Source organism: Anabrus simplex, chromosome 5 (genome assembly GCF_040414725.1).
Source record: "Anabrus simplex isolate iqAnaSimp1 chromosome 5, ASM4041472v1, whole genome shotgun sequence".
Classification (NCBI taxonomy): domain Eukaryota; kingdom Metazoa; phylum Arthropoda; class Insecta; order Orthoptera; family Tettigoniidae; genus Anabrus; species Anabrus simplex.
This window is the reverse complement of record NC_090269.1, coordinates 260,548,443-260,572,096: the sequence shown is the minus strand read 5'-3', so window position 1 is coordinate 260,572,096 and position 23,654 is coordinate 260,548,443. Positions and strand designations below refer to the sequence as shown.

At 37.9% G+C, this 23,654-nt stretch overlaps 1 protein-coding gene across 2 annotated transcripts in view; it reads left to right on the top strand.

Moving 5' to 3' along the window:
• The window catches only part of LOC136873966 (zinc finger protein on ecdysone puffs), a 185,821-nt gene that overhangs the window by 121,643 nt on the left and 40,524 nt on the right, over positions 1–23,654 (top strand). For both annotated transcript variants that reach the window (XM_067147366.2, XM_067147367.2), the window contains exons 11-12: positions 11,537–11,779; positions 22,029–22,165. In XM_067147366.2, the coding sequence (XP_067003467.1) occupies positions 11,537–11,779; positions 22,029–22,165 (380 nt within the window). The remainder of the gene's footprint in view (positions 1–11,536; positions 11,780–22,028; positions 22,166–23,654) is intronic.

Below are 23,654 nucleotides of genomic sequence, written 5' to 3'. Positions count from 1 at the left end.
ATTGTCTCAAGGTTTGTCATATTTGGATTGTTGTTACAAATTTCATTACATTGAATGTAAATCTAATTTCATTGATAACAATATTTAAAACACAAGAATAATATACACATTAAAAATTATGACAATATGATTTGCAATGTTAAAATGGAGTAACTCTTAATTCTAAAACACATTGACGTCCAAAACACAGTTTTTACAATTTGTTTTAGAGTTAAGAGTTACTCCATTTTAACATTGCAAATCATATTGTCATAATTTTTAATGTGTATATTATTCTTGTGTTTTAAATATTGTTATCAATGAAATTAGATTTACATTCAATGTAATGAAATTTGTAACAACAATCCAAATATGACAAACCTTGAGACAATTGTATAGGCTGATGATGCTTATGAATAAAAGCGAAACATGTCCCGGTAAATTAGTGTTGTAACATTACAACTTAACAACACAAACTGTAATTTGTATTGAAAAGGTGGATCAAAATAACCAACAAATTGTTAATATATCATAGCATAGTTCAATACGGGCCTAAAAATGAGATTAGTTACATGTAATGTACACTAGAATATTTGTACAGTTAAAAATACCAAACTAGTATGATTTTCCTATGTAATAACAATAGAGGTCATCAATTGCTTTACAGTCATTATAATATGTACAGAGTTTGGTTTGTCTTTTTAACAGCTTGCTTCTTTTTTAAATGTATATAATCATTGTAAATAAGTCGATGGGCTAATTACAACCACCAGTCTTTTAGGAAAAAGAAGTTCCTTGTAAAATATTCACTAATTGTTTAGAGCATTCAACAGGGCTTAACAAGGAATAAAGTTAAAATACAATATATCTTAAATAGATAAAAACTTCATTGGTATATGTAGCACGGGTTGCTCTATGAATAAAATTTCAATGAGTAAAATAGGTAGGTCCATTTTTATGGCTTAGTTTCATGTACGTAGATATGTAACAAACCTGATAAATGTAAGGTAATATAAGAAATGGGAGAGGTTCTTGAAGGAAGTGGTATTTCAAGTGGATCTTATGAAGTTCTGGGAAGATCTTGGACCAGAAACAAAACCTAAAAGAAGACCTCTCCTCCTCCGATGGCATCTCCCTATCCTCTCTTGTCATGCAGCTCGTCAGTTCCTCTTTAACTTCTCCACCTTCAACTTGGTGCTCGAAGTGAGTTTCTATTTACATATATTCCTCCCTGTCTTTTGTTTCTTACGTCTTTTTAACACGTGTCTTAAATTTCTTCTTTAGTTTGCTCACGAACACTTTAAAATCATTTGTATATTATTTTTAAGAACCTATGTTATGTAGCTTTTTTTAATGTCTTTGTTATACTTTCATAGGCTGATGATGGCATACCTCACTGCCAAAACCGGTCCCACAAATGTGAACAAATAAAATATGTGATAACTTTATAATTATCCCTATTTCTAGTATTGAACAGGTGGATCTACATACCTAATATTTTTAAATCTAAATCTCTATTCAATATGGACCCTGAAAATGAAATTTTTGATACTAAATGTTTCCTGACTCGGAAATCGCCAAACGATATTGGTGTGCTAGAATGAAAATGATGGCTATCGTTACAGGAATGTGAATGCATTTTCTGTTTCTACTGGTGGTTGCAATAAATGCGACTTGAAAATATATCCTGTATTGTTGCAACATGGCATTCAGAGTTGTCTGCTCTGTGCCTAATTTAGAAGGGAATGCTACTGGGATAAACTTTGCCAATCTTTTGCTGTCAAGTTTTCAGGAATTTTGCATGCCAATAAGAAACTGCCTAACTGTTGGGTGCTGATAATGTTCCAGTAATGGTAGGATCAAAGAATGGTGTGGCAGGATGTTTGAAGCGAGAAAATAGTAACATAATCATAATAGGCTGCTCTTGTCACCTAGTTAATCTTGCTGCAGAGAAGATTGTAATTTTTAGGAGTAAATAAATAATATTTTCTGAAAGTTTTTTTTTTTCACGCCGCACCGAGACAGAGGTCTTGTGGCGAAGATGGGATAGGAAAGTGTTAGGAGTGGGAAGGAAGCGGCCGTGGCGTAATTAAGGTACAGCCCCGGCATATGCAGCGTGCTTGTCTGTGAATATACATGGAAGTATAATGATATATTTTATTATTTGGAAAGGAGTGCAAAGAGGAAGAAAAAGTTTGGAGAATTTCAGATTTTACACAACAGAGATCAAGAAATATCTGAAGCATGTGTCTTCTCGATGGTTATCACTAGGAAGGTGTTGTGATAGGAGTTTGCTGTAGTGGGACTCTTTGGTTACTTTATTCAGGAGCAAAATTGTGAGTAAGGGTTCTTAGATGGAAATTTGAAGACTTATAAAAATTCCTAAGCACAGTCTATGTGCAGATGTCTTGCTTGTTTGTTGCTTGTAATAACATTACCACATACCTCAGTTAAAAGGAAAACTCAGTCGTCAGTTTCACCCCCCAAAAAATGAAGCTGTTGATGACACTAAGAGCCTTGCTTTTTCACGTGAACGATTGTTCAGGTTCCTTTCATCCAATTTACATAAATCTTATTGCCGTTTTCTCTCTAGTTTTGTGGATATCTTTGAGAATTCAATTGTAGCTCTTCAGTCAAGTATGCTGCACATCCGCTTATTAAAGTCTGTTTTGGAGACTATGAAGAATGTGATGACAAAGTCAGTGAAACTACAGATTAAAATGTCCTCTCTCCTTGATGTAGATTATCCTATTCCAGCAAATCAAAGGATGATTGTGATCTGATGGTAGGGAAATCTGCATTATTTTTGGTGAATACCTTGAAGTCTGAAGAAAAGTGCGGTCTGTTAGAAACTGTTTCTCCTCATGTTACATTTTACACATATTTCCTTTTAAAGATTAATTAATGCCATAGATTTTTCATTAACAAGTTTCTGAACATTCTGACCAGTGAAATGGAATGTTTAGATAAAGAAACTGATATTCTGCACTCCCAGTTCTGTAACTTTCAGCTTGAGGAAACAGACCTGGCAAAAGAAAGGATTGATGTTCAGCGGGCATTGGTAGTCAGATGAAATCAGCTGATGGTGTACTTAAATGACACTCTGGGAGGTGATGCTTGCTATTTTATGAATTCCACATAGCAATGCAGAATGTGAAAGGACGTTAACTGTCACAAAGGCAAAAACACAGTTCAGTTCCTTGCTGTCTGAACAAACTTATGAGAAACTTTTAACCTTAAAATCAGTTCTGAAAGGCAAATGCTTTGAGCAAAAATTTAGTTCAGAGTTTTTGAAGAGGGCTAAGTCATCTTGGGGTATGTTAAACAGTCGTAATATGTTCAGCATAGGGAAGTTGTGTTCCTAAAATTCATGTATGTCCAATATTTAGTATTCACATAAAAATAATGAAAAATTATATATCTATGTAAGCCAAATAGAGTTGTTAATGTATTGAATTATAATGAATTAGTACAGGTTCTGCCATCAGTGAAGTGTTGTAATACGTCGCGATTTGCTGCCAAATTTCTCCTTATTTTTTTACATTTGAAAGTTTCCTTGTTTGCGTATGATCTTTATTGTGCATAAAACGTCTCCCAAGTCCTCCTTTGGAAGTGCGGAGACCTGTGATACTTTCGGAAAGGGGGTTGCACTCATGGCAGGCAATTACTCTGAACGAAGTAAATGGCGGTTCTGTGAGTGGGTAAAGCAAGGATGGAATTATTAGTAAATCTAGTGTGAGGACTGTGATAGGATTAGAGGTATTTGAAGTATGAAGTAAGATAAAAATGGCTGTGAAGAATGAAGGATTTTATGGAGATGGCACTGTGCAACGGATTTCTAGGCGGGCGCAAGATAGGTGGTTATACGAAGGACTTGCATGATCATTGTACCAAGGTTACAGACGCATACCTGCCAACTCTTCTGGCTTTCCCAGAAGCACTCTATTTTTTAACTCTTAACACAACCTCATTTTCAAATGTATTGATTTGATGCTTAATTTCGCGAGTGTATAGTCCGTCGCCTTTGTATATATTGTTTCCCACTCACCATAGCAGCGCGTGTGCTTTACAGCTGGGAATTCGGGATGGAAATAGTCCTACAAGCAAGAGGGAGTAGCGCGCACTAGCTAATCACTTGATAGAGACTAAAGAGTGAGTTTGTTATATGGTTCGCACACAGTCAACTTCCTTTCTGCGTGTAGTTTCGTGGGAGTTGTTGGTCACATGTTTTTTCTTGCGGTTCTGTGCTTTACCCCCGTGCCGAAGTTCAAATTATGTATGAGACACATTCACCTGTTTTGTGTGTGGCAGTTTTGCATATTTCTGTGCATTTGTGTTCATTCTTACTTCATAATTTCAAGGAGTTGCTTGTATTTCAGGGAGTTGTCGGTGAGAGTTCCTGGTATTTTCTCGTGACATTAAGGCCAAAAAACATAAATGTTATCTTCAAGTGGTCAGAAATACCGGTACTGTACGTTCTCGCGTAATTTACACCTCACAACTAAGTGTTTTCCACTTTGTCGATACATTAGTTGCTTAAGGCAACATGCCATATCCTACGAATATGGAAGGCTGGGGACTGGAAAGGGTTCTAAATGCACTTTAAGCTCTACAACAACAACAACTCCAGTTAAAGGTGGCTTATTGCCGATTCAGCTATATTGAAATGGTATTAAATGCACTGTACATTAATTTATAGTTATATACAACCTTATTTATACAACTGATAAGATTTGTCTTGTTTCTAGGGAACTTGCTAATCTTTATGCTTTAGAGCTACCTAAGAAGTCTTAGACTCCCTATCTGTATTTTGTTAATACTATTTGGTCTTATCTTCCTGGAGAAGGATGTCTTCCACAACGTCTTCTCTCTTCAAGTCAAGCGTTTACTTGCTCACACGAACACTCACTGGACTCTGTATTTCCTTCACTGTTTCCCAAGAGCATGCAGTTCTGTTACTTCTACTTGCTACTTTCTGTGTGACTCCCTTGGCGTAGGGCTTACTGGATGTACTGGATCTACTACCTCCGTGGTTACCACTTCCCAACTATCCGGTCAGTACTCGCACATTTCTTGTCCCGCTCGAGTCTATAGTATGGATACTCCTTGCCTCTAAAGCCATGCTTTCCCTTGAACTATTCCCGTGTAGAGTAGCGATTATCGAGTGGGCTCCTCCAGAGACCTTCACTTGTCAGTAAATGAACAGCCAAAGTCTTTTACAGCCACTTCCCTTAAGTAATGTCTGTAATTGCAGTTAGACGGTTATGAGTATTGGATTTTTTGCCCAATTACTTGTACAGTTCCTTGGTTGCCTGTTGCTTCTAAAAGGTTTTCCTTTCGTTCGTGCGGCTTAATTAATCCGCTCAAGTGTTTACTGGCACACTGCCTAAGAATACTTGTTGCCAGTCTCTGGTAAATCTGACTTGGAGTTCTTACTTGAATACTATTTTGCGACCTGACCGGTTTACTGTCCTACTGGACTTCCCTGCTCCCAACTTCTGTTTCCAACTCTCTGCTGACTACTAAAAACTTAACTGAATAATCTCTTTCGTCCCTCCTTAAGTCACCTCGTTCTTGAAATTACCATGTTCCGATGACTTCGAACTGCTCATGATTCTGATTTGTCGTTCTCCTATTGGTCACTAATATCCCTTCCTTGGTAAAGTTGTCATTTCCCCATCGTTCAGGAAGCTTGAATATTTGAAACTTTTCCGGTCTACGTGCGTTCTCTAAGCTTCGCCTCGCCCTTTGACCGTTTTTGTACATATTGCGATAAGGGAGGCACACACATCTTTTGTATACTCAAATATTTCACCGTGCCGGTTGGTTTCAACTTTTCAGAACTGCATAGTCTTAATATTCCCAATGTATATCTTTAAAATATTTCTTTGTACAATTATTTTACTGACACACTTTGGGATTGTATTCCCTTTTCTTAACTCTATAATTCTTATTTCTACCTCACTCCCTGTATTGTGAGGTCGTGGTTCGATTTTAGATCGGAACGTTTGCTCACCGTGTACCAGTTGCGGGTGGCGCCGTGTCAGCGACTCGACAAACTTACTGGTTAAAGAATGGTACATGTTTCGTATATTATTAACACCTTCAGCCACATAACACTGTTTAGATGAAAAATTCATATTTTTACAAAGTGTCAATGCTTTGAGTAAAAGTGTCCTTAAAAATAGCTTCCCAATATTTTTGGGTCGAAAGTGGAGAGAAGGAAATATTCACGTATTTGACGCACAGACTTCTTCGAACATTCATCACGCCGCTCCGTTTGATTTTCGAAATAAAGATGTCAACTACTCAGGTAGCAGCCTTCTTATTGCAAGATCGGGGCATTCCAATTACTGGGCAGCGTGCTGTTATCAGTCGATAAGAAATATCACTGCACTAATTCGAGAGAATCAGCGCAGAAGTGACTAGTGACACTATTCCAGTCTAATACAAACATATTTTACAAGTGTTCCGGGTACGGAACATGCGTGATCTCAATTGTTTTTAGTCACAGCAACCAAGTATTACAATAATACGTCGTATTATAAACTCGCAGTGATCAGTTACGCCGAAACATACGGCAATAGGGCAGCAGACCGCAAGTATTGTGTCTGAATGTAACGTGCGTTACTGTGGTAACAGAGAAGTGCACTTCAAGCAACCAACAAGTCTTGCAAAGCATTTCACGGTCCAAAAAGTGGCAAGTTTCCACAAGAAGGGGATCTGCCTAAATATGATTTCGTTGCTTAACGTTGGATGTGCTGTTTCCCACGAAATGCAGTATTTCAAAGGACGAGAAATAGCTACTGCACATGGAATCTGTGTTTCAGCATTGAAGGTTAGCCACAGCTGCATGTATAATTTTATGAAAAAAAGAGGACTTTCTTTCTCTTCGACGAAAAACAATATTATGCCAAAATATGCCGAATGATTTTATTGCTTTGTGATGAGGAGAGTAAAGGAATATTTGAACTCCCAAATAGGAACCGCACATCAGATGCCAGTCAGTTTCCATATGCCAAAGTCGAACAGTTGATAAGAAAGGGACATAGTGTGTTATTATACACACTAACGGAAGCGAGAAACGATGCACTGCAATGCTTGTTGTAACAGATGATGGCAGGAAGCTTCCACCTTACGTTGTTCTAAAAAAAAAAATGCCTGAAGTAAAATTTCCGTGAGGGCTCCATGTTCGTATCCAAGAAAAAGGGTGGATCGACACGTCACGCGTACAAGATTCGTTACAAACGGTTTGGGGTCCCTCCTTCGATGTCCGGCCCTTCTTGTGTTGGACTCGTTTTTTTGCCGGTATGCCATGTACTTGCATGAATTGTACTTTTATTACTTGAAGTTTATTTCACTTAAGGCCGTATTGTCAGCTTGTAACGGGAAGAATATTTTCCAGAGTCGGTACTTCAAAACCCCGTGTCCAACTTAAGTAGGGTGACCAGATATCCAGAGACAAAAAGCAGGACCTGATTGTAAATATGATCTAGCAGCGAACTTGATCCCCAATTTTTCTCGTTCCTGTTAAACAATACCAAGCGTAAAAAGCATAGAACGAATCATACATTACTACTCACTACAGCATGATAAAACATTTTTTTAAACGTGATTTTTAGATGCTATAAAAAGGAAGTAATATGTTCCAATAACAAAAATTACCAAATTTTATTAACCTACTAACCTATTATGCTATTACATTTGTTCACATTACAACACACAGTGTTCAGTGTTACATTAACACGAAGTGTGAAGTCACTGTGACAGGCTCTCGTACTTTTCACTTGAATGAATTGTCTTCAACAACTTTAAGTTTCCACGCAGTATGTCGTAAAACTCTACGCAGTTATAATCCAAGTTGCACCTAGTGATTACCATGTGTTTTAAATTTTCAGGCTTTAGCCTGGATTTTTCATCTGTCCAAAGATTGTTCATTAATGAAAATACCCGTTCTGTAGGAGCATTTGTTGCAGGCAAGCATAACACAAATTCTACAATATCACCTATATTCCAGAAGCCAATATTCCTATCTTCAAAATTAGTGAATATTTCCACCCACCTCATGAGTTGGTGTACGAGACGAATTCCATTCCTTTACCTTAGTAACTGTGACATATTCCCTGACATTAACAATCTCATCAAAAAGCATTGTATCACATATGTCTTTCCCAGTGTACTTAAGTATAAAATCTAATGACCTATGTACCTCTCTCCATTTGAACACAGAATTAAGATTAACACATGAGTTCAGAAAAATGAAAAGTCCACTGGTCTAAGTATTCCAAGCAAGTGGAGTAAAATATTTCAGCTTTTTTCTTGAAATGTGAAACATTAACTAAGCCATCATTTTCAAGGTTCTTTAGTTTAGATTGAACAACTGAGGGTACAAACACAGTCTAGCCTATTTGAGCCTCAAGTACTTTACAAGCATCCAACATAACATGTTGTCCCTCTAATAACTGAATAACACTGTGAAAAATTGCTGCTTGAGTATGCACAAAATTCAACCACACCTCAGACAAGGAATCATCAAAGAACTGTTTGATTACAGCTGGACACGTGCTTTGTGATTCAAAATATGATTTCAGGGCCGGATACAACTTCAGTACTCGTTCAATGGAAGGTAACAAGGAAAGCCACCTTGTTCTACTGAAACCAAGAACTTTGGAATACTCAATTTCGACAAAATCACAAAACTCAATCAAGGAGGCCTCACGTACAGTGTAAATGTGAAAATATGAGTAGATTTTTTGCACTACACTTTGAACACAAACTGGAAGACAGTCCACAGATGTTTGCATTGCGTTGTTGACTATGTGAGCACTGCAACCAACACCAACAATCGATTTCTCAAGAGACTTCTGCACGATGGAATAAACATTTTTAGAACCTTTCCGAGATGAGCCACCGAAGTTAGTATTAGTGTTGTCTGCACAAAGTCCAACCACTTTCCTTTCAAGATGAAAATCATTTAGCGTTTTCAGGACGAATGACGAAATAATCTCAGCAGTTTCCCCTACCTGTTGTTCAAAATCTAACAATTTTACCTGTACCCCCTTGTTGTAAATAAAATAGTGAACAAGAATGGGAAAAAGTTTGGTGGATTTATGATTTGAAGAGTCTGTAGACCGAGACATAGTTCATATATTCCAAGTCCTTTTTCACTTCGGATATCGCAAATGGACTAATCACATTAGTGACAATAGCTTCACACTTTGTCTTAGCACACAAGTATTTTGGTTCAAAACACTTCTGAAGCAGTTTTGACGTGCAGTCTGCCGAGCAAAAAGTTTGGTTATGTTTAACAGTATGGAATCCAAAACTGCCTTCAGAAGCTGCCAATTTCTGTTCAGCTGACCCCAGTTCAGCTCCTCGAAAGAAATTAGTGAGAAATGAGCTGGCTGCAGCAGCATTGTCAGCGAGTTCGTGCTTCTTAGTATCCAAACGTACAAACTCGCTTTTCCCGCTGTTTGCTATTGAAAACAAAGCTGAACACCTGGTGCAGCGAACGTCGCTTTTCGATTTATCTGGTACTATAAACGGGTAGAGAAACTGCAATTCGGCATTTAGTACACATTTACCTTTAACTTTCGGCATGATTACCACGGCTAGCTTAAACCACACTACCTGATCATCTGGATAATCACCAGTACCGTTGCCTACGTTATACTCAAAGCCGTGAAAGAGCTGTTGTCACAACGCCAGTACTAGCCAGCAGCTCCTCAGTACACAACTACACTGCTCCGAACTGCTCTTCCCATCGTGAAAGTAACGACCGCAACGACAACCGGAAACAGGAGTGTTTATATTTGAAGCTGTAGCCATCTTATATTAAATATTAGTTATTTTTTGTTCCCTTTCATTTGTTTAAATCATTAATAATTACATATACCATATTCTGCAAAAGAAATGAAAGCATTTATAATGCAAAAATATTTCGCAGTATTTTCGCAGGATATTTTATAAAAAGCAGGATATTTATACAATTTTCGAGCCTCTTCGCGGACCGCAGGATAGGGTGTTAAAAAAAGGAGTATCCTGCGAAAAGCAGGACATCTGGTCACCCTAAACTTAAGTGATGTACGGTACCTTATTTGACCTTTCAGAAAAAAATCAAACGTCGGAATTTTACGCCAAACGACAGTAACCGCAAATGAGTTGAACCAATTGCGTTTATATTATATTTGCTGTTTCTTTTAAATGTAAATGAAATTTAAATCATTTTTAAATACCTATCTGAATTCCTTGAATAATTTACACATCCAAAGCTTTCGCCTGTATTTTTTGTCAAATAAATGCGTTAATTACGTGAGAAAATACAGTACCTATAAAATGAAATTTCCGTTCATTTTACAGTCTAATAAAGGGAACTATTATGGCTTATATTGGGTTTGTTGGAAATTAATATTTCGTGGAAATAGGGAGGCATAGAGTTCTTCTTGGTTAATAGAGCTCTTACCATTCCCGTATCTAAAGACCTTTGTGACGAATTGTACATCATACATTAAATTGCAAAGTCTGATAGGTACAATCCACAATTCGTCAATAAAATAATCAGTATAATGGAAAGACGCCACCTTTTGACCTTAACTAGAGAAAAAGGAGAAAATGAAACTTATTCCTCCTTTTCGTTTAATAATCCACAAATATATATCAAATCACTGCTTCAGTAAAGTTCTCGCTTGCACACTAAACTGGACGAGTGATGCAATTTGGAAATGCTACTTGCCCCCTACATTTTGCAAGAATCACGGAACATAACAGTAAATGCTCAAGAAAAATGTTAAAAATGCACACAAAAAATTGAACTATTAAGAACCGGATGTGTGAATTATATGATGGCAAGAATTATGCACGTAAATACGATATGTATTTGTTCTTTAAGAAGCCTGAAATCTTTCCATTTCTTTGAGCAATTAACGTCTGGAATTCATCTAAGTCATTTGACTGTAGTTTGCATAATTACAATTCCCCGCCACATAATTCATCAGTTTCATCAGCTGTCGTGAAATGCTAATCCATGTTCTGCATGTTTCCCATCCATGTTAGGATTGGCCTATTCATTATCAATGTAAAAATTACCCAATTCAGCAGACCCTCACAGTCCCAGTCATTAGTATATACCATTAACTTGCATTTTAATTTGTGCTTTAATATTCTAGAATGCTGGATATGATAGTTTTTGGGATTATAGTTGTATATTACAGGATAAACTATTAGTAAAAGTGATGTTATGTGCTCTTGATCTGCTGGCACAAAAGTAAATTGCAAATGTTTTGAAAGACTTCTTCCAGCATGAACACTGATGACTGTCTTATCTGTGTTTAAAATTGTAATTCAGATGTCATAATTTTTGTTTTGTTTTTTGTGATTCATTGAACTTTCAGAGCTTAAAAAAAATGACAGGCATTGTTTTCCACATTGAACTCCTTTGTATAAGCATTGTTATTCCATGTAGGAACTGAAGGCTGTAATGCATTCTAGGAGTTACTTTATCTTCTTACTTTTTAGCGTACTTCTCTTGATCTGAGCTAATGTGAATTATCTTTTACAGGAGACAGATACTCAAAGAAAGACATGAAAGTTAGAAGTAAGGAAGATGAAGAAAAAGATATTCTTGAAATGGAAAAGTCTGAGAAAGAAGGAGAAAAGGATGAAGATGCAAAGGAGGAAGAAGGAAAGGAAGAGAACGATAAAGGTGAAGCGAAGCCTGAGGGTGTTGCTGAAGATGCCACTGCTGGAGCCAAGGGCAATGAGCGAGTCCGTATTCCCAAGTACAATCCAGACGTTGCTATTGGTGAGTTGCAACAATTTGAATAAGACGGAAATATAATAGTACGTTGCGTTACAGTTTTCTAGTGCATTTCCTTTAAACAGCTAGTGATTAATCCATACTGTATTTTGTTTTGAAATATGCTTGCTTCTGGCATTTCTGGAGTTGCACTGGAGACAGCCAGGTTCATTTTATTTTCGGTAGTGTTTTTAAGGCTAGATGCTCTTTCTGAAGCCACATGATTTTTGAAATGAGAAACCTAGGATCGACTGGGTTTTTGAACCTCAGCCTTCAGGTGGGATGCCAGCATCCAAGCCGCTGAGCTGAAAAGGTACTCCTTCACTCTCTCCCTGATCCCTGCACACTCGAAAATTCCACTTCCTAGCTCCAAATGGATTTAACCCTCATTTTCTCTAGATCAGGATAAGAATTTTGTACTCTTGACTATTTATCAATGTAGTTGCCTTGTCAAAAATACAAATCTTTTTGTTTGAATTTAATTGTTATTTGATAGTACACTGCAGTACTAGATGGAAATAGGAAGGCAATATAGTTAGGGATTTAGCAACCGTGCTGGGTGATTAGGGCCACTGCTGCACTTTTTACTGGTCTAGTAAGAGAGCAACATTGTTTGTGAAAGCGCTGACAGTATCGCTTATATTTTAAAAAGATAACACTGTTCTGCGATGCTTTCATTGCAGTCATCCTGTATTGCTTTTTAGGATGACTCTGCATCTTGAATCAGGATCCGATGTTAATTTTCCCCTATCACATAACATTTTCTCAAATATAGTATATTACATTTATTTCATCACATGCACTAGTGCACTTCTTTACGTTGTTAGGAAGTGTGTTGCTTTAATTTAGATTTCCATATTCTTTTATTAATTTATTTTATTATTTTATTAATTCAGTGTCCTCCAGCCATCTCGTAGTCCTGTACTATCGCGCTCGGAGTGTAGAGTTGGCAACGATGTACATCATAGCCGGCAACACATGCTTTTGGTTGAGTGGTGTCATTCTCTCGTGCTTCGTCTGCTACAGCCTGAGTTGTGTTTTGCTTGCTAGTGAAGAGATTTTTGTCTTCATAAGCGTTCTGTATGTGAGTGACGTACTGTGTTAATACTTTTATTCAACTTACATCTATCAACAATCCAGGTACATTCTGCTATGTATGTGGAAGTTTCGTGCCAGTGGGACAGCAGCACATCGTGAGATAGGCCTACTATGCCTACTTCGGTTTGAAACTTGGAGACCAAGACAAGCCGTGGGCACCACATAAGGCTTGTGGAACCTGTATAGAGCAGTTTCGGCAATGAGTGAACAGCAAGCAAACTGCATTCCTATTTGGTATTCCAATGGTGTGGTGAGAACCCCCAGACCACAGTACTCACTGCTACTTCTGTTCTGTGAATGTGGAGGGATTTAACAGCAGCAACAAAGGTAACATTGTGTATCCAAGCAATATTCGATCTGCAATTATACCCGTTCCTCATGGTCCTGATACACCAGTACCACAGCTCCAGAACATGTACAGGATTTTCCCTCTTCTGAATCTGGGGCAGAAATAGTGGGCATTAACTCAGACTGTGATTTCTCTCCTGAATGTGTTGAAAAAGAATACACACTGTTAGAGCAAAGTGCAAAAAATGACTCCTTTTGAGATCTTGGCTTTACAAAGGAATCTGCAGAGTTACTCGGGTCTAGACTTTGTGAAAGGAACATGTTGCCACCAGGAACGACGCACTATTGGTACAGACAAAAAGAATTTACACCCTTCTTTTCTGAAGAGGGAACCTTGATTTACTGCAACAACATTCCGGAGGTTATCCTAAAACTAGGACCACCACAGTATGGCCCTATTGACTTTTCGACACCTCCAAGCGTAGTTTGAAGTGTGTCCTCCTTCACAATGAAAACAAACTTGCATCCAATCCCGTTGCTCATTCAGTTATGTGAGAAACATATGGAAATCTCAATGCTGTTGTGTAAACCAGGAACACAAGTGGCAAGTGTGTGATGATTTCAAAGTGATAAGTATTTAGTTAGGTTTACAAGGAGGTTACACGAAGCACCCCTGGTTTCTGTGGGAGTGAGACAGTCGACAAAGGTTACATTACTGGATTCAAAAAGAATGGCCACGTAGACAATGGATTGTAGGGTCGGAAAACATAAAACTAGAAACTGTTGTTCACAAGAGCATAATACTGTTAGCTCCGCTTCATATCAAACTAGGGCTTATGAAGCAATTGGTTAAGACCCTAAACGATGAAGGTGAATACTTTCAGTGCCTGTGTCATCGATTCCCAGGCATCAGTAATTCCAAAATCAAGCGAGGGTATTTTCACAGGTCCATATATCAAAAAACGTTTTTCTGATGCTAATTCTGAAGAAGTTATGTGCACCGCAGAGTGATCGGCAAGGACAGCATCCCAGAATGTGGTCAAAAACTTCTTGGAAACACGAAGGATTCAGACTACAAACAAATGGTAGATAGGTTGCTTGTTTCTTTTCAAGATTTATGCTGTAAAATGATCTTGAAAGTGCACATGTTACATTCACATCTGGACTATTTCCCTGAGAACCTAGGAATGCTGAGCGAAGAGCAAGAAAGATTCCATTAGGATCTACAGGGAATGGAATGCAGATATCGAGGGAAATGGAACAAAAACATGCTGGCAGCTTACTGCTGGTTACTAAAGAGTGAAGGTCCAACTACTCCTCACACAAAAAGCAAGGCGAAGACGTCTCTTATACTTAGGTAGGACATTATAAAGTTGAATCCATGGTCTTACCATTCTCAGTACGTTTTGAGGCTTAATGCGCGGTAAATTTTGGTCCATTTGGCTTTATTTTTCTACATATATCTGTATACTATGTACATAAGTATACCCGTGTTCAGATGGGTGAAAATAATTAGAAGCGTTCTTTACATGTGATAATAGTAATCTTGCATGTGCCCGTGCTGCATATTTATCAAATTTTCATGTTGAATTTACACAAAAACTGACTTCAGTTTTGAAATCAGCATGCCCGAAATATAAAAGATCACTATGTAAACTTCATGTAATGATCAGAAAGTTTGAATTCGCATTTCAATATATAGTAGAAGTCCGCTATAGGTAGTGCGGTGCATAACGCGAACCCCATTATACCGATACATTTTGCTGTCCCTTCGAAATTCCTATATTAAACTGTGTATTATCCTTCGGTTGCAGCGAGAGTCCTATCACTGACACATCTATTATTACGAGTGAGCACGTGCGATTTTTTCCTTTACCGATATTTATGCACCCCATTGGTTATGATGCATGCGATAGATAATTTTCGGTATAGTTTCCTCGCTGTGTCCACTAGCGAGTTCTCTCGTCGACATTTGAAGGCGGTCAGATGTGAGGCTTTTCAGGCGTTTGCTCTATTAACCAGCGTTTCGTCTTAGGTCTGACACTACGACTCACCAGAATGGGATGTGTCAGACCCTCCCACTGACGCTGGGGTGTATGCAGGTGAACTTATCAGAAGCCCTTATAAGAGGCACAGTCTGATAACTGCATATGGGAGATAAATCTCCACAATGGAATTATTGCCTGCCTAGCGGTGTCGATTAGTAATGCCCGTCGACTGCTGTTCGTTCTGTAAAGAGAATTTGAATTCAAAGAGAACCTATTTTCGTAATAAATACATGAATTTTTCCGATAACAGTTCTTATCTTGTTAAAAATAAAGGCTGGACTAAATGATCCCTTAATTTTAGTGATGAATAATGCAATTGAATAAAAATGGGATACACCTCGAGATATGGCAGTGGATAATTGATTTCAGAGGTTAGTTTATATTTTCTCGCGCCTGGTTAAATTACGGAAGGGTTATTATCATGTAAATTTATAGCGAGAAGGTTATCATTTCTCTACTGGTGCTTATAATATTGACTCATCATATGTATAGTGCGGAATAAAGAAACTGAAACATTTGCCACAAAATGTGATCGATCATCCAAGGCCAACTACAATTACATCAGACTGTACTCCCAGAAAAAACATGGCGGACATCAGTGGGCGATATGAGGTTGAGGGGAAGGTTATGCGTATTCATTCCGAATCACCTAAAGAAAAGATCACAAGTCAAACATCATGAAATGCAATTCACTAACTCAAAGTATGAATAATTAAACACCAAAAGTAGCGTTATCACGTATTGTAAGTCTGAGATGTAATTTCAGAGGGGAAAATAACGAAGGTAGAATTAGTATCAATGTCAAGTTGAAACAGACGCAGAGTATAAAAATATTTCACATGTGAATCTCAGCAAACACGATGTATAGATGTCAACAAAGAACATTCTTAACCTTACATGAAATACTATGTAACACCATCAATAACCTCAGCCCATTATGTAAAACATGGAAACAAATTTCTCCAGCACAATTTAAACCCTCCAAAATCCACCTGTATTGCTGGAGTAGGTACAAGCGATATTTGTATGATACACTTCACCGTCGAAAGCACTCATCACCTTAAAACTCACCAGAATTGATGGCATATTTGTATTTTATATAAAAAAGAATATAATCCTCTTAGTACTCACGGGAAATGGAGTTAGGTTTAGTTTATGCATGTTCGTTGTAAAACGTTGAAAATTAATTACATCATTCTTGCACCACCGTTCAAGATTGATGTAGTCTCTAAATCATAAATCATGGTCATGATTTTCCGGATCTTTCTGGGACTGATTTAATTTTCTTTGTTGTAAGGAATGTTGGCTGATAGGGCAAATGCTAGGATAGGCATCATGTTTTAACTTCGGAAGTTTGCCCAGCACTCGAAATATATCACCACCTTCTATGGGTATATAATGTCTTCTCTAACGATACATTTGATTTCAAAAATGATAAAATGATTAATGCACGCAGCATTATTGGGGCCTGTGATATGGTTCGAAGTTTTCCTTACGAATGTTCTCAACCCAATTTTGCCTAAATACTATGTCTTTTGGGAATGGGAACACTGAAACTCTTACTTACATCCAGGCACACAGCACATTAAACTATAAACATATTGCATAGGTAACTAAATTAAAAAATACTTTCCGAGAAGAACACGAGATTCAACATCAACCTAATCACCACCGATATTGTTGGAATAAATAAGCTCTTTGAGAACAAATAGCTTCTTAGGGCACTGAAAGAAGATCTATAACCTTCTTAAAACTATAAATAAATATAATGTACAATTAATAATATTCGATTTTCATAAATATTTGGTAATAACACGACTTACAAAAATCAAAACAAACGCTTGCTAGCACTCCAGCTGCCGCCATTATGGACAGTTTCGATAGGTCGGTTAAGGTCTGAGATATTGTAGTTGGTCTTGGATCATCTTTGGTACGGTATAGTTTTGTCGTTATGTGCATTTGCGAGCTCTCTTGTCGACATTCAAAGGCGATGTTGGAGTCAGTGAATAATGCCCAACGACTGCTGTTCTGTAAAGAAAATTTGAAATGGAAGAAGCTAACAAGTTTTTGTAATAAATGCGTAATTCAGGTGCCCAACAGCAGTTAACTCATTAAAAATAATGGCTGAAGTAAACTATCTTAATTTTAATGTTATACCCTGAAATTAAGAATTGATACACCTCAAGATATGGCAGAGTAGGCCTACATCACTGATTTCAAAAGATAGTTCATATTTTCTCGTGTCTAGTTTAATTTCGGAAAGGCTATTCATATGTAAATTTTTAGTGAGGATAACTCATTTCTCTACATGCGTTTCAAATATGTTTTCATGACACACATAATAAGTGGTTTTAAGATGTGAGTTATTAGCCCACAGCACCCGAGCTTGGTGGTGGGGCTGCCACCTGAGCCTACAAGCCTGCCGTTTTCTGTAGGGGTTGTCTCCCTTAGCCTTTGAAGATCCCTCTTCACCACAAGGCAGTGATTTCCCCCATTTCTTCAATCCCAAGGGAAAAGGGGAAAAGGGTTGCCTCGTCTGCCAGATTTGCCATTTCAAAGGTCTCCTTCTCCACCGCATCTGCCATTGAGGACTTCACCAGAGCCCCGTTAGCCGTCACTTTTCAGGGTTCCTAAAGATAGGCAATCCCCTACTTCATGTCGTTGCCCTCCCCGCACTACGTGGACGAGGGGTTGGACTTACGGGAGGCGTGCCATTCATAAGTCCACTAATTGATGTACCGATGCTTCACCACGGAATTCTCAGGCAGACTGTCCTTGGGGTTTTCCCAACTGAAGTCATGTCATTACAATGACTTCAGTAGGAGTGTTGCTAAACTTGACCATGATAGGTTAATGTGGTGATTTGATCCGTATTGGCTTGTCTGAATCTATTACAGAACTATTTAAAATAGTTTTAATTAACCTCTTAACTAGGCATGACATATATATTCGTATGCTGAATGTTGCAGGGTAATGGGCATGACGAATATATACATACTCGTCTTTTACGCAAATATCTCCTGGGTATGACGAGCTACTTTGCCGCGTCATGTATTGTCGTCTTAATGGATGTTTTTCCCACAAGATGGCAGCAAATACCACATGCCACCCTTCATGAAGCTTATTTGTTTTCATTTCACAACTGTGCGGTGCTACTTGTCCGCAGGGGCCTAGGAAGTCCTTCATTTTTGTGGCCTTTGTCTTTCCCAGGACGATACATTCTTTCTTCTAAGTGTCAGACACTTTCCATTTTTTCTTATTAATGTTATATATGTTATATTTGCCTCTATGGTTGATGGTCACCATCACCACCAGTCTTATCGTAGTCTCTATGGTAAAACTAAAGAAGAATTTGTATTTTCTATAACTTTTCTTATGTAGTATTTTTCGATAGGACCAACAACATAGTTCATTAAAAATTACATTTTAAGCACTTTCCCCTAAAGTACAATTTCACCCAGGGTGAATAAAAATTATTTATAGCGTAGACAGTAGTTTCTTATTCCCTGACTTTACATACCGATTTTCATTCAATTCTGTTAACCCATATTCTCCTGGCTCGGCGTTGTTATGTACTTAGCAACAAAAATTCAAATTCATAAATATCTCAGTTATCAAAGCTGGTATGGTAAAAATGTATAAGCTGTAAACGATCGGAAATTTAATACCGTATTTACCCGAATAATCCCCGCCGTCGAATAATGCCCGCACCCTCATTTTAGAAAGGCTCGTTTAGAAAAAAATGAAGTGAACTCCAATTCCTTTCATCGGAAGAGTAACTAAGGCATAAACAAATATTTTGTATCACTCCCCGAGGTCCACGTGGTCTTTTCGCAAATATCACTGCTATGAAATATACTTTCCATGAAAATGTCCGGCTACATGGTTAGCGTGCTGGCCTTTGGTCACAGGGGTCCCAGGTTCGATTCCCGGCAGGGTCAGGAATTTTAACCTTAATTGGTTAATTTCGCTGGCACGGGGGCTGGGTGTATGTGTCTTCTTCATCATCATTTCATCCTCATCAAGACGCGCAGGTCACCTACAGGTGTCAAATCAAAAGACCTGCATCTGGCGAGCCGAACATGTCCTCGGACATTCCTGGCACTAAAAGCCATACGCCATTTCATTTCCATGAAAATGAGCAAGTAGGTCTACTTACGTGACAGGTATTTCATTAATCTGAACTTGCAATAGGCTCAATTCCCTGTAGATGGGAAGATTCATAGTCTCTTGCATCACTAGAATCCTCTCCTAAATTACAAGTTCGTCACACTCCACGTCTAACGCCCGTAAGCAGCTGGGATATCTAATTGACAGATAAAATCACAGCGGTGAGTAATATGATCAAGATTATGCAATTGATAAACGATTTGCAAACCCCGAATGGAAACAAAAACGTGTTTACAATTCGATAGTGGCGGCATCACCTAGTCATTTGTTTATGTACGTCAGTATGAAAAAATGCGGTTCAAACTGAGATTGAAACTAAAACTTAGTTTTGGTAAACCGAGATAATTAATTCTGTGGTGAATACGGAAGTGAGCGTTATCCGAAATAATGACATATCCGAGTTTTGAAAATCTAAGATAACGGCAAAAGTTACCGACGTTGGTGAATACGGGCCTAAAACACTTCTCACACGTGGTCTCTTTTTACTGGACAGTAACACAACCTATGGTGGATAATTCTTTTCGTGCAATGTAAACACTTGAAATAGACACACTGGCAAAATCTGATGTTAGTTTTGCGATACAGTAAAACCTTGTTAATTCAAAGTCTTCGTAATACAGAAATCGGACTTCCAATTATGTGATTTCGAATTAACAGCCATCTTGTAATTCAGAAATGCCAACCCTCACCAGTTTTTGTGGATTTTGCTTTTCCGTGTACTGCCTGCTACGTGATATTGTGGCTCTCCTTAAAATGCTGAATACAAAAAAATTACTATTTCACTCTATTTTCAACTGTGAAACACACTGAAGTGAGTGAAAGTGCGGAAAGCTACCCCTGCAAGTTCCGGAAGACTCGTTCTATCGTGACGTGGAGAAATTTTGAATTTAAATTACTCTGTAAAATACGATAATATTTAAAAAAAATGTAAAGTCATTTTAGAATTAAAAGTCTGGATTGTTTTCTGTTTAAATATGACGTATAGGGACAGTTTTCTTCCATCTGTGGTTGTACAAAGCAGAACTGTACACTCCGCATCGAAAACTAGGTGAGCCGGGAACGTGATGGCAACCTTGACGCAAATAAAACCCGCACCCCAGTTTCGTGCCTCGAATTTAAAAAAAATTATGCGGGGATTATTCGCGTAAATACGGTACTAGACCCTACATAACTTTGGTTATATAGTGTTTATCGATAGGACCACTAATGGCACAGATATTTCAGAATTAAATTTTAGGTCTTCCCCAAAATTCCATTTCACCCAGTGTGAATAAAATTATTTATGGCTTAGGCTGGTGACTTATTCCCTGACTTTAAATACCGATTTTCATTAAATTCTCTTCAGTCGTTTTCTCGTGATGCACATACTGGCAGAAATTATAGAAAATTAAAAAGTGCATTTCCTTCTTACTGTGGACACGTCTAATACAGAAACCCCATTCTTTTTCCATTCTGAGCAGTGTACAGACAACACTCTTGTTTTATGTGTGTAGATGGGCAGTGCTAGCCACGTTTGCCAGTAGTTACTCTCATCGTGTCTTGGAGTATCATCGGTCTATCAGTTTCAAGGCACATCAGAGAAAATTACCCAGGTTTCATCCAACCACATCTCCTATGGCAGATGTTTTCGTTTCATCTCCCTTGATAAAGTAGCACAAAGACAATATCTCCTCTCTCTAGCAACACTTTCCTGCTGCTGATATTATGGTATTCAAAACCAATATTGTGCAGGACTTTGCCTTCAGGTGATTTACTGCTCTGAAGTCACTATTAAAGACAGTAATGAGTTTTTGAAATGTTCATAAATGTCACCCTATTTCATCTGCTTGATAGGAATTAATCTTAATGGCAGTAGCTCTTCTAGGTTTTTCTTTCTGGTAGAAAATAGCAGATGCGTACTGAATTCTATACACAGTGGCCAGAGAAACTCTCTCCCTTGATGAGTGAATTCTTGGTCTCCTGTGAGAAGTAATTGTGTTACACACAATGAGGAAAAGCAACAAAATATGCAAATGTACAAAGTAACAAATAATAGAATTATAGAAGCTAATAACTAATGAATGAGTGTGCGTAACAAATCAATGAAACAACAAAAATAATAAGATTCAAAGCTGTTGCTTCCAGTACTACCTCACAGGCTAAAGGATCACAGGACAGTGACCACAAACAATGGATGGGAAGTTCTGGTAACGTGGAGGGCAAGTTCACTTCACAGCCAGTAGTAACAAATTGTTTTACTGACTCGCCAGATATGTTTCGTAGTTATTCTAAAAATTGAGATCATCAAGATACTTAAATTGAGTGGGTTGGGTGAGATGACACAGCTGGTGTGTATGTTAGGTGGAAAGATTGTAATTATGTTTTAAGAGGCAAGTATAAAATATTCTAGAGTTTGGAATTTAATTTTTTGAATTGAGTAAGATTTCTAAAGATGCTATATGAAATATATGTACTGTTTGTTGTCAGTAGTAATTAGCATGCCAAGAGTTCTAGGTTTGGTTGCTATTAGCAACCCCATGTTTCTTGTTTGTATTTAAGCAATATGAAGCAAAATGGCTTAATATTTTGAATATTTGACTTTCTAATGTATTTCTTGTTTTTAAACTTGTCCTTTTAATAGATTTTATGTAGGATTTATATTTGTTTTTCAGCCTCAAACCTTGTGAAGAATATCAGTGGATTTACATGCCGTGCATGCCGTAGATTTTTTGTCAATGAAGAGGATTCTCAAACTCATTGTCGCACTTTGACACATTACAATAATTATGTGACCCTTCTGAAGATGAAAGTGAGTATTATTTTAAGTGTTGATTATGAATTTGCTTATCCCACCTTGGCCCACTCCCTTATATAAGGTTATGATTATACAAATGCCATGCAGTAGTAGCAGAAATGTTCTCTCACCATGAACTGCTACCAGCATTGTTCAAGCTACCAGCAAATGCTTCATGCTTGTGTTTAAACTACAATCACTTGTAGTGCTGGGATTTGAAGCATAGATGGGGCACTATTTCCCTAATTGCCTTTAGCCACATACAGCATTCACCCTTTCTTATGAATATGAGTACATTTTTGGAAACCTGCTTTTTGCCATCGTTCAACATTCCAGCACAACAGATTGTAGGAATTTCAGTTGCCGAAAGCTTGTTTCTCTTTCTTCCTGTTATGTGGCATTTCCCCAAATGTTTTGATGGACAATACAATATCTAGTAAATGTGTTATCAAACATTCCATTTGTCTTTTCTGTAAACGTTCTGTGGTTAATCAAGGATAATGTCAAGTATGGGTTCGCAATTTGAGAAAGGTGTTCCTTCGATTTATGTTAAAAGCCTAGTTAATGTTAATCGTCTAGTTATTACCTCAGCATTGTTTGGGAAATCTGCTGAGATACTCACAAAAATTTGTTCAGTTTCCAGTTTCCAGAAGTGTTCTGGTAGGCTTCTGGCTGAACTTTCTGCAGTATTGCTGCTTCAGACATGATCTTTCATAGGAAATGCAATGGCTGTTGGTTCCACAAGTCACCAGCTGGTGCAGCTGACAGATATGCTTTTGGGGGTTTCCCATGCACCAGTGCAGTTTCCTCTCCTCACCATTACTTTGTAGAGTTGTCTGATACATTAAAACCTCGTCAAGACATTTCTGCAGGAAAACCAGGAAACTGAACATATTAAGTGAGAATACTTACTTTTAAATGCTTGAATAAAATCTGTCCTACAGAAAAATATTAGCCTTGGCTCACAGTTTGAACCTTTAAATGCCATGGAAAAATCTATTTCCAAAATTTATTCAACAAGGTAGGTATTCATATAATGCACTGGGGTAACTCGCTGGCAAACATAACCTCACATAACGAAAGAACAAATACATGATAAAAAAGACAAAGAGAAATCTATGCTGGCTCTAATGTGCAAATGGTTTATTTCTTGGATTACTGTACTGTTTGCATATTTAGATGCCTTGTACTTGCACGGAATGTGCCAGACGCCCTTAAAACATTGTAGCTTATTGAACTTCCCTATGACAAGGGGAGGAAGTCTTCCGTCTGCATTGCAACACAGTACTGTACGTTAGAACAATTTTGAGGCCTGCCATTTCTCTCCTTTAAAACCATAACTCCGTTTGGGCTCAGCATGAACACTATGCGCCCGCAGGTAGTAATATTACTACTACGCGGCATGCACTTGAGTGCCGCTGTTAGTAATGCTACTACCACGACCTTTGAAATTCAGCCACTCGAAAGCTATTCGTGTTATCGAATTAGTGTTTGCTTTGACGTG